Source organism: Salvelinus namaycush, chromosome 24 (genome assembly GCF_016432855.1).
Source record: "Salvelinus namaycush isolate Seneca chromosome 24, SaNama_1.0, whole genome shotgun sequence".
In the NCBI taxonomy this organism is placed as follows: domain Eukaryota; kingdom Metazoa; phylum Chordata; class Actinopteri; order Salmoniformes; family Salmonidae; genus Salvelinus; species Salvelinus namaycush.
Window position 1 is genome coordinate 22,650,475 of NC_052330.1, and position 12,567 is coordinate 22,663,041.

The 12,567-nt window shown below is 43.1% G+C and overlaps 1 protein-coding gene across 3 annotated transcripts in view; it reads left to right on the forward strand.

Annotated features, from left to right (window-relative positions):
- The window catches only part of LOC120019088 (bromo adjacent homology domain-containing 1 protein-like), a 36,833-nt gene extending 28,160 nt beyond the window's left edge, over window positions 1-8,673 (forward strand). For all 3 annotated transcript variants that reach the window (XM_038962333.1, XM_038962332.1, XM_038962335.1), the window contains exons 5-7: window positions 974-1,053; window positions 1,426-1,517; window positions 4,182-8,673. In XM_038962333.1, coding sequence (XP_038818261.1) covers window positions 974-1,053; window positions 1,426-1,517; window positions 4,182-4,371 — 362 coding nt within the window. In that variant the 3' untranslated portion in view covers window positions 4,372-8,673. The remainder of the gene's footprint in view (window positions 1-973; window positions 1,054-1,425; window positions 1,518-4,181) is intronic.
- Window positions 8,674-12,567: the final 3,894 nt, after the last annotated feature.

The following is a 12,567-nucleotide window of genomic DNA, read 5'->3' on the forward strand; positions in this document are numbered from 1 at the left end:
GATGCAGCAGGATGGGTTGCTAATTTGACTAGGACTGTGCCTTTGGCTTCTGGGCAACAAAAGAAAGTTGATATGAAAACCAATAGAACAGGAGAGAAATGGCATAGTGGTTGGTCCAGTAGGGAAGTAAATGTAAATTCTATAATTACTCCTGTCTATACAGAATACTTCTACAGAAAGCATGACTTAGCCACAGAGGAATTGGGAATCATTAGGTTATTTAAATAAATAGCTGTGGATTGTTTCAAATAGCTCGTAGGCTAATGCCTATTTGGGAATGGGTGGCGCGCTTCAATTACCATTTGAGAAATAAAAATAGTATCTCTTTAATTGTGCACCAAAACTGTTTTTAACACGCGATTGCATTTAGAATTGTTGTGCAATGAATGGGCTTGTAAAAGCCCAAGTTTTACTCCAGCAGCACCCAGCTGAGGCTCAGCAGGAGAAATCCTGCTCAGAATAGGCTCTGTATGCTGTGCGCGTGTGATAGTTGTGTTGAATGAATAAGATACATGATGACTAATGAAAATACACAGGCCAATTTAATTCCAATAAGTTATGCAAATTAAACTATAGACCGATAAGCATGACGGTCAAATTAATTTACATCGACTGGTATTTCCATAAATTAATAAAAAGCATTATTTTGCAATGGGATTTTATTTCTTCTTCTGCCAGTCATTTTGGCCTGCAACAGTTTTATTTATCAGCTTTTCATTTTTTGGTGTGTCAAAAAACGTCTATTTCCGGCTAATGGAATCCCTGGTGTGTGTGTGTGCTGTGAATGGTTGTTTATGTCTGAAATGCTGCTTATGTCTGGCTGGTTAAAGACTGGGCTGGTCCTTTGATCCTCTGTAGTTGTTTCACTGTCTGCTGTGTGTGCACGTGGGTGTGAGTGTTTGTTTGTGCACGTGCGAATGCGTGATCACCCTGTCTGGTGTTTTGACCGTGTGGGTGTGTGTCTCCTCCTCAGGAGAGCTGATGATGAGCCTGTTCTGGTACTATCGACCTGAACACACACAGGGAGTCCGAGACCCCAGCATGCACTGTGAGGTGAGGACAACTCTCTGACTCCACAGAACAACTCGGAATAACTCTACTCTACTCAACTCTGGCTGCATCTCAGTAGTCTGAAGAGGCCTCCCCTTGTCTTCTCTCTTCGTCACCTTTCCTTAATTTCAGTAGCCTAGAGCCCTCTCCTTGTCTCCTTTCCTTCATCTGCACTGATGTGTGCTGACATAACTGGTGGAAGCAGGTTTCCAGTAGGCTTCTACCATATTGCTTTCACCTGTCTTCTGTTTCTCCATCAGTGCAGATGCAAGACATGAGAAGAATAATGAGATTCTGTGCCTCTCATCCATCTTGTCTCTGTACCTTTTGATTGTGTGGTGATTCATATTTCTATGTCTGTTTCTCTCTTTTCAGAATGAGATTTTTGCATCTCGGCATCAAGACGAGAACAGTGTGGCCTGCATCGAAGACCGATGCTATGTTCTCCCACTAGCGCAGTACTGTCGGTAAGAAACCCCCCCCCAAAAAATATATATACACAGACACACACACACTGAGAAAGACCGTATATCCATCATTAACACACACCATTGTACAGTTGAAGTCGGAAGTTTACATACACTTAGGTTGGAGTCATTAAAACTCATTTTTCAACAACTCCACAAATTTCTTGTTAACAAACTATAGTTTTGGCAAGTCGGTTAGGACATCTACTTTGTGCATGACGCAAGTAATTTTTCCAACAATTGTTTACAGACAGATTATTTCACTTATAATTCGCTGTATCACAATTCCAGTGGGTCAGAAGTTTACATACACTAACATGCTGACCAGACCAGACACGTCGCGTGCGCGAGCGTCGCAAAATAAATGTAGAAATCCATGTTATTCAATTATTGCACCCACACTGCTCGCACGCGCCAATGAGCGTCTGCGACGCCAAGGGCTAAAATTGAAGGCGTTCCTATTTCTGACGCAGATCGCGCTGAAAGTCATCTCCTCATTGGTTTATAGAAGCAGGTACCCACGTGCCATTTCCTCATTGGTTATACCCACGTGGGTGATTGAAAGATGAACTTTGTTGCCGGTTGTCGTGGTAATACAATGAAAGTTTAGATGCGATCACCATATAAGTTCAAAGATGAAAAGGCCTGGAAGGAGGAGAGATGACTAGAAACGATTCGGTTGGCCGTTTTATGTGTGGATTAATTGTCGGAGTAGAGGTCCTTGTGCATTTCAGGTAAAATAACAACTCAATGTTTATATCTCAGGACAAATTAGCTAGCAACAGCAAGCTAGCTAAATAGGACAAATTAACGTTAGCTAGCAAGTGCAAGCTAACTAGCTAAATTGCCATACATGTTTAATGCTTTTCGACCTGTCCCCAAATTAATGTCATTGGTTAACAAATCAGAGTTTGTTTTGATATTTTAACCTGCGTGTCGTGATCGCGTTTGGTGTGGGGGGGCAAAATAAATTTATGCACGATGGCGCACGTGCGCAGCCGGTTTGGGTTCCGTGTAAATTGACTGCGCCTTTAAACAGCTTGGAAAATTCCACAAAATGCTGTCATGGCTTTAGAAGCATCTGATAGGCTAATTGACATAATTTGAGTCAATTGGAGGTGTACCTGTGGATGTATTTCAAGGCCTACCTTCAAAGTCAGTGCCTCTTTGCTTGACATCATGGGAAAACCAAAAGAAATCAGCCAAGACCTCAGAAAAAAGATTGTAGACCTCCACAAGTCTGGTTCATCCTTGGGAGCAATTTCCAAACGCCTGAAGGTACCACGTTCATCTGTACAAACAATAGTATGCAAGTATAAACACCATGGGACCACGCAGCCGTCATACCGCTCAGGAAGGAGACGCGTTCTGTCTCCTAGAGATGAACGTACTTTGGTGCAAAAAGTGCAAATCAATCCCAGAACAACAGCAAAGGACCTTGTGAAGATGCTGGAGGAAACCGGTACAAAAATATCTATATCTACAGTAAAACGAGTCCCATAGCGACATAACCTAAAAGGCCGCTCAGCAAGGAAGAAGCCACTGCTCCAAAACCGCCATTAAAAAAAAGCCAGACTACGGTTTGCAACTGCACATGGGGACAAAGATCGTACCTTTTGGAGACATGTCCTCTGGTCTGATGAAACAAAAATAGAACTGTTTGGCCATAATGACCATCATTATGTTTGGAGGAAAACGGGGGAGGCTTGCAAGCTGAAGAACACCATTCCAACCGTGAAGCACGGGGGTGGCAGCATCATGTTGTGGGTGTGCTTTGCTGCAGGAGGGACTGGTGCACTTCACAAAATAGATGGCATCATGAGGAAAGAAAATTTTGTGGATATATTGAAGCAACATCTCAAGACATCAGTCAGGAAGTTAAAGCTTGGTCGCAAATGGGTCTCCAAATGGACAATGACCCCAAGCATACTTCCAAAGTTGTGGCAAAATGGCTTAAGGACAACCAAATCAAGGTATTGGAGTGGCCATCACAAAGCCCTGACCTCAATCAAGTAGAAGATTTGTGGGCAGAACTGAAAATGCGTGTGCGAGCAAGGAGGCCTACAAACCTGACTCCGTTACACCAGCTCTGTCAGGAGGAATGGGCCAAAATTCACCCAACTTATTGAGGGAAGCTTGTGGAAGGCTACCTGAAACGTTTGACCCAAGTTAAACAATTTAAAGGCAATGTTACCAAATACTAATTGAGTGTATGTAAACTTCTGACCCACTGGGAATGTGATGAAAGAAATAAAAGCTGAAATAAATCATTCTCTCCACTATTCTTCTGACATTTCACATTCTTAAAATAAAGTGGTGATCCTAACTGACCTAAGACAGGGAATTTTTACTCAGATTTAATGTCAGGAATTGTGAGAAACTGAGTTTAAATGTATTTGGCTGAGGTGTATGTAAACCTCCGACTTCAAATGTAGGTGAAACTCCTTGCTGTTCTCTTTAGCCCAGTGCAGAGGGTAAGATGCTTCTGAATTTACACCTTTCATCGTCAAGGCATTCTTTAGTGGGTAATATCACTGACACTAGAAGCACTCTTAGGGAGAGACCTTACTGGAGCATGTTCACTTGACTGGAGGTAGAAATTTAAAGTAGGGAGAAGAAAAGGCGCGACTGCATTCAAAATTCACTTTGATTTTCCATCTATAGATTTTGTGCCTTGGTGAAGCGGCGTGCAGAGGGTGTGCCCCCTGTCGCTGCCAGAGTGGTCCCCTGCCCCTCAGACTTCGACCCCCCCGACCACCGCCAGGTGCCCGCCGACATAGACCCTGAACTGGTGTACCTCTGCCGCCACGTCTACGACTTCCGCTACGGACGCATCCTGAAGAACCTGCAGTAGGGGACAGCAGAGGACAGGCAGACAGACCAACCGTAGTGGAGCACACGCACTCCTACACATGGGGCTGAAGGATGAGAGGGGGAACCCCTGAAGGGTTTTGGGGGTCCCCTGAACTGGAGGGAGGGCTGCTGAAGAATCAAGTATTGGAGGGGGACCACTGATATCTGAATCCCCAGAATGGCGTTAAAGGAGTGGGTACTGAAGTACCTTACCCCCTTTTACAACTGTTACTAGGGAGGTGAAGTTTTGACCCCCTCAACTGGAACGAGAACTGTACCGGCAACGGACAGAAGGGAGAGATCAGCTAGCTGTCCTGGTTAACCATGTCCTGCTATACCAGGGCTCATCACCATGTGCATGGACAGCCATGTTGGTGACCTAACAAGAGGAAGAACTGCGCTACCAGAGCCGTACAGGGCTCGTCATGACAATGATGTTAGAGCCTGATGTGATGACAACGTTCTTCTTCATTTGTGTTTGTCTCTGAGGCAGCTGTGATCGAGAGGGCACTTGCAGCTTGAACACACACACAATTAGGTTGTGTGTGTGTGTGTGTGTGTGTGTGTGTGTGTGTGTGTGTGTGTGTGTGTGTGTGTGTGTGTGTGTGTGTGTGTGTGTGTTCAGTCTGTTGGCTACAGTGAAACCACAGGTGCAGGTTCACAAAGGAAGTGGAAGTCTCACCTTCCCCTCCTGCATTGTCCGAACAGAACACGACACACTATTCTGAAGTACCCTCAGCGCTGGCTGAGTCTCTAATCATACCCTATTCCCCATAAAGTGCATTACTTGGCAGATAAATGTTACTGTATAGCAGGGTTCCCCAATAGGCAGCCCCCCAAGTTTTCTGAACAAAATTATTTTTATTTATTTATTTTTAAATAATGGTTGTTGTGGGACATAAAAAAACAGTGAAATCAGCTCAAAGTGATTTTAATTTAGGAAATCTGTCAAGTATTCCCACGCATGAATGGAGATGATCATATCCCAGTGGAATCAAGGTTTGAAATTATGTTTTTGTCAAATACTATATCTGTTTGGGATACATGTGGTCAATTTGCAGGGTACAAATAATTTATAACCATCTTCCGGCTCCCCGACCATCCGCTCAAGAAGAAATTGTCCCCGGCTGAATGTAATTGGGAACCCCTGCTGTATAGGGCTTTGGTCAAAGACAGGGCACTATATGAAGAATAGGGTCATGTGAGATTAAATCCCCCCTGACCCCCTTTTTCTGTTCCTAAGAACAGGACTGTCGTCATGCTTTTGTCCAACGGTCCAATGGAGAGCCCCCTTACTGTGGAGGGCTAACCTCTCCCATGCTCTGCATTGGCCTATCAGACGGAGGGTTGTTGATGTCAGTGCCCACCTCTTTGGAGTGTTCAGAAGGCTGAAACATTCCAGAACGTTCAAATGGAAATGTAACGTATTGCAGAGACCATTGCTTACTATACATGTCCATCTTAACTTTCTGTAATGTTGCACTCTCCTGAACGCGACCCTGTTGTTCCCATGACTTGCCTTATGACTTGCAGGTAGAGCTTTAGGCAGCTAGTCCCACCCAATTAGAAATTGGATGAGTAGAATGGAAAAAGTATAAAATCACAGACAAAATCCACATAGATTTCACCCCGGTCAACACTTTGCCATTGTTGTTTGAGTAGAATACTGAGAAAGGCTTGGTTTCCTCAGAAATTCCGAGTGATAAGCATTTTATTCAACATTACAACATGGTACATCCAATATGGCTGCTGGTCTACATGTTGTGGATCTTTGTCCATTCTACTCATTCTACTTCTATCCCCCCATCCCTTTCCATCCTTCGAAGCTCCGCCCTCTCCAAGATAAACCAAAGGATGTCACGAAGCAGAGCACCACCACTCCTCTCCTTCTCTTGTCCTCTTCCCTCCTCTCGTCTCCTCCCTCCCTTGTTAGATTGCACTAATCCATTACTTAATTACAACGTCTATGATTGTGTTCTGATTTATGTTAAGCTACTAATATGTTATATTATAACTGGGGACAATACTGTGTATTATCACTGTCTGTGCGCTTAGTAGAGAATGGAAACTAAGGCTGTGTCATGGCAACTTTTATCAATGCATAACTACTTTATGTGTTTTACTATTAGAGACATCCGCCAGCATACTATCTATGTGTTACTTCAGGGGTGGACGACATTACTCCTAGCGAGCTACTGGGTATGCAGGCTTTCTCTCCAGCCCTGCTCTAACAACTGATTAGTAAAAGCAGGTGTGTTAGTCGGAGCAGGGCTGGAGCAAAAACCTGCATATTCAGTAGATCTCCAGGAGGAGTGGTGGTCACCTCTGGTTTATATGTTACCTGCTATCCAACCAACCTGTCATATCATCTAATGAAATAATATGTACAATGAAAAATCATTCCTGTAGATTGTGGTTCCACACTGGTATTATTGTTGTTCATCCACGCTGTCCAGGGGGGTTCAGGTGAGTTGGCATCTTGGTGTAACTCGCTGTCCAGGGGGGTTCAGGTGAGTTGGCATCTTGGTGTAACTCGCTGTGCGGAATGACGTAATGTGATGTTCCAAAGGTTTGGCTTGGAATCTCTGAAAAATGTCCTTTTGATACGCGTTATTGAGATGTGTTGGTTTTTAACCACAATCATTCAACATTGCCTTGTAACCTTCTGCAGAAGTGTCTGTCCGTCACGTGTAGTCCTAGACAAGCGGCAGTGTCTGACTGAGTTAGTACTTCTTAAAACACTACCTTGGATTGCTTTCTTACTGTGCAAATGTTCTATTGCTGGACTTTGTGCCTAATCTGCAAAGTTTTGAATAATACCCAAAAGCCATCTGAAACATTTTCCATTCTAACAGTTTGAATCATACCCCAAAATAGCGACTAAACAAAGCTTGTATCGGATAAATCATATAAAGGTTTAAATTTAAATATTATCAATAGGTATTTTGTTGCTAGTGGTGCCCAGATTCTTTGAAAAAAATATATATATTCTCCTACTTTACAATTTTTCCTTATCAAAAATATTTTATTATGTCAATTTCTTAAGATGGCATATGCAATATATTTTTCAGAGGGACTATTTTTGACAAATGTATGTGTAAATCGAGGAAGTAAAACTTTTTCATTTTATTTTAGCTTAGTTTTGAATTTGAATCACAAGTCATAAATTGAGATTTGACCAAAAACCTGGAAGATGAGAAATGGGAAGGGTTAGGTTATGTTTTGGTTAATTTCTGACTATAAGGGTTGGTGCAAGATCTGAGGTCCCTACCTAAAAGATGTTGGTTACACTTTATTTTACAGTCCAGTATTCACTTGGGCCCAGATTCACAAAACACTTCATAAGATTGTCGTAAGTGCAATTCCTCCACAATATCTTAAGATTTAATGATTTTCTTACGAACTTCTCAAATATCTTCTTACAAATCATCTTAAAATGTTTGTTGCAAGGAAACCGTTTTAACTAGCTATCTAGCTTGTATGCCAATCATGTTAGCATATTTCTTCCTGAGATTACTGTTCTAAAACATGTTTTGGGGTTTAAAATAATACGTTTGTGAGTGAATTAAACATTTTCAATTGCTTTTATGAGCTTTTTCTCCCACTGCCCTGAGTTTAAGACAAGGGTTTGGCTATCTTTAGAATTAACATTTCCAATAATTTTATTTAAGAATCTAATTTCTTAACTTTTTACTTAAGGAGAAACATAAGAAATTGCGCAAGAACCTTTTTGAGGAATAGCAACTTGGCATAACTTTCTTCTTAAGTCTATAGTTAAGGAAAAAGTGTCAGTTAAGAAGAAATGTCTTCTTTAAAAAGGTTTTGTGAATCTGGGCCCTGGTATTTACTTTAAATTTGCATGGTTAAATGGCAGTTAGTTACCTAATATTTACTTAGTAATTACATTTTAGTTTCTTAAGGATTCATTGGAAAAAGTATAACTTGGTACCAAGTAGTTACCAACCTGAGTTGAATTCTTTGAAATAATAACCAGAAGGCAGAAGGTGCCATTTGAGACGTGACCTACTCTGTAGTCTGCTGTGGTGTTACCACTTAATATCTTTCTGAATACTATATAAATACCAGCTAAAAGAGGACTGTAAATAGAGTTTTATGAAATTATTAAGTGTACATATTTGAACCCTGACTCTGTGACCCCTGACCCTCTGTAGACAGCAATTGCACAGTGCAGTAGTAGTATTTTTTTGCAAGACCTGTAGCTGATGATTATATTTAAAAATGAATACATAAATATTTAAATGGAGTAAACCAATACAATATATAAAGATTTCAATTTAACTTATTTGGATAATGTGTTTAATTAATTGAAAAAAGCCCTCTTGCTAATAAGACTTTTGTGGTCAATAATGAAAAACGATTGGTTTCTTGTTATTAGTAATTTATGAGTTTGGAGATTAAATTATTGAATGGAGATTCACAGAGGTTGTAGTATTTTGTACTTATATAGCTAGCGGTGTAGAAGGTTGTTTCTGTAACAATGCTATATTACTGCCCAGCCAGACAATGGCAAGGCCAGGTTGGCTGCAGCAGAAACAGACTGGCACCAGAGCTGGTTTCTATCTAGAGGTGCCACTTGGCATCAGGGGTAAAGAAGACCAAAGCACATTCTGACACAAAGTTAGGGGAGGTAGAAGTTACACTCTAACCACTGATCCAGGATCAGATATGTCCTCATCCCCCTGTTTGTTAAGGTTAGAATTGTGGTTGGAGGGTGAATCTAAGCTGATCCTAGATCTGTGGTTTATGGAGTGAAGTGTCTACATGTCTGACCTTAGGGTTTGACGTCTGGGAGGTTGCCATGGTAACGGGGGTCACCTAAGCCCTCCCCTCATCGATCTATCCAATTAGAGGACATAGTCATTCTACACCTGAGACGGCCTGGCTATAGGACGATAAACTTTATCTTTCTGCGGCAGTTTTCTGTCTAGTGGAGTTTTGCTGCTGATATTTTTTGTGACGTCGTAAATTGTCATTTTGGATTTTGACTTAGTCACATTGTTTCATGGGTAGATTCACATGAGAGAGTTGAAGATACAGACTTGACCTGATCAGCTGTTCTGCACCATCAGCACACAGACCCACCATGGCTTTACTCCCAGACGTGTATTTACAGCATTGAGCCCGTAGAGGGCACTACATGAACAGAAATGGGGTGTCCCACTGACAACTTCAGAATAGAACACCCTGGCTATGTCCCAAAGCTCTTTAACATTTACTTTCCTCATCTCCTTTCATTTATGTCACTGAGGAGGGGGAAATTATATAGTATAGGTGTTGTGTGATATTTAACTGTCAAACATTTAAAGTCCTATGGCAAGAGAAGTGAGGAAAGGAGATGGTATATTATGTTTGGGCTATTGGGACATGGTCATGATATATCATGTGTACCTATGGTTTCCATGGTAACATGGGTCAAATGTTCCTGACCTCTGATCTCCACCATTCCACTTCTCACTTACCCAGGAAGTGTTTTTATCTCTGCACCAATCGAAACTAATCACCCGACCAATGCCTGAAACTCTGCTTTCTGTATTACTGCTAAGTGTCAGCATATATTTTGATATATTTAACAATGAGGGATCTAAAAGTCTAGATATTTTTGGAGTAGATAAAGGATGTGTGTATCAGATAACTGTCACTTTGTCATGCTCTCTGAAAATCTCTTGGGTTTTTGGTAAGAATTCTAGAATCCCTGCTGATTTAATGTTCCATTGAAAGACTATTTATAAAGTTTAAGTCCTTTGTGAAAAAAATCTTTGGCATGTTCTTTATTGTGATTCTGCCATATGTTGCTTTGAAAGTTGAATGCAAAACTAACAATCAGATGGCCACTTGTGTGTGTGAGTGTGTGTCATTATGGCTTTTGGAAGGTATACTGGTATGTAAGTAGCAACCAACGACCACAAGGTGACAGTAGATATACTACAGGTTCAGGACTTTGGCCTCCTCTTCAGAGACATATTTCCCTCGGCTCATCTTTGTACAATGCTTAATCCGGCTCAGGGCATTAGGAATGCGCAGTGCTCTATGTGGCCAGACACTAGCACAGCATAGCTACTGGTGTCCATCCCACAGACTTAGACACACAGGCAGTACAGAGCGGGATCACTGAACACTACAGTGGAGGATCTGACAACTCAACAGCTCCAGCAGGCTTTCACGATTTGATTTCAAACTTCAAACATTTAGTAGCAGTAAGGATGGACTGGGACCAGAAATCGTCCCGGGCATTTCTGAAACACTGGCCCATTTTTTTTTTTATTGGACAGCGTTTATGAAATGGGACAGCAACCAATTATCTAAATTATGATCATTCTGCTCCAAAATCATTATAATATTTATTAACAACCATGGGCACACGTCATTTCTCTTTTTTTTTTCAACCAAAATGTTTTTCTCCCATGAGCTCAGCCCATTGGCCTAAAGGTGGACCAGCCCAGTGGGCATTTTCCTGAACTGCCCTATGGCCAGTCTGTTTCTGAGTAGCACCCACAATCCATTCCCATCAGTACTGTAGGCCTCGAGCACCCCGCAATCCACTCCCATCAGTACTGTAGGCCTCGAGCACCCGCAATCCACTCCCATCAGTACTGTAGGCCTCGAGCACCCACAATCCACTCCCATCAGTACTGTAGGCCTCGAGCACCCACAATCCACTCCCATCAGTACTGTAGGCCTCGAGCACCCACAATCCACTCCCATCAGTACTGTAGGCCTCGAGCACCCACAATCCACTCCCATCAGTACTGTAGGCCTCGAGCACCCACAATCCACTCCCATCAGTACTGTAGGCCTCGAGCACCCACAATCCACTCCCATCAGTACTGTAGGCCTCGAGCACCCACAATCCACTCCCATCAGTACTGTAGGCCTCGAGCACCCACAATCCACTCCCATCAGTACTGTAGGCCTCGAGCACCCACAATCCACTCCCATCAGTACTGTAGGCCTCGAGCACCCACAATCCACTCCCATCAGTACTGTAGGCCTCGAGCACCCACAATCCACTCCCATCAGTACTGTAGGCCTCGAGCACCCACAATCCACTCCCATCAGTACTGTAGGCCTCGAGTACCCACAATCCACTCCCATCAGTACTGTAGGCCTCGTGTACCCGCAATCCACTCCCATCAGTACTGTAGGCCTCGAGCACCCGCAATCCACTCCCATCAGTACTGTAGGCCTCGAGCACCCGCAATCCACTCCCATCAGTACTGTAGGCCTCGAGCACCCGCAATCCACTCCCATCAGTACTGTAGGCCTCGAGCACCCGCAATCCACTTCCATCAGTACTGTAGGCCTCGAGCACCCACAATCCACTCCCATCAGTACTGTAGGCCTCAAGCACCCGCAATCCACTCCCATCAGTACTGTAGGCATCAAGCACCCGCAATCCACTCCCATCAGTACTGTAGGCATCGAGCACCCGCAATCCACTCCCATCAGTACTGTAGGCCTCGAGCACCCGCAATCCACTCCCATCAGTACTGTAGGCCTCGAGCACCCACAATCCACTCCCATCAGTACTGTAGGCCTCGAGCACCCACAATCCACTCCCATCAGTACTGTAGGCCTGCTATTAGAAAAGGAAAGGCTGGGTGGCTTCTATGGGGGACAGTTACGCAGTTATGAGGGTGACCGATACCGGTGGTATCACAGGTCTAATGGAAGGTGATGCCACTACGTGTGTGTGCAATACTAGCTGAAACTAACTACGCTACATCAGCAGTGGGCAGTGCAAACATACTGATACTGTGCAGTGCAGCACACTTGGGATGGCAGACCATCTGCTTGAATACCAATCTAGTAAAGTGCAAAATAGACAAAGGAAGAAGCTTACTCTAGGTCTTATTGGTGAGGCCCTTGTGTACCCTAATGCCCTTTCATCTGTTGTTCAACTCTTCCTTTACTGCATAGTAGGATATACCTACCCCTAGACACTGATAAGGTATGTTTGAGTGTTTCCACCCTAATGATTAAGGATAGGATTGGGGAGGGTTAGAGCTGATCGTAGATCAGTGGGTAACTTTTATCCGGAGCTGCCTTCCCCATAATTATAATTAACATGGTCAGCTTATTGTCCCTGTGATGCCTTTAATGAATTAATCAAGATTCCTCCTAATCTTCTGTAGCTCATCAGCCCTACTTGGCCTACGATGCAGCAGCCTGACCAGCT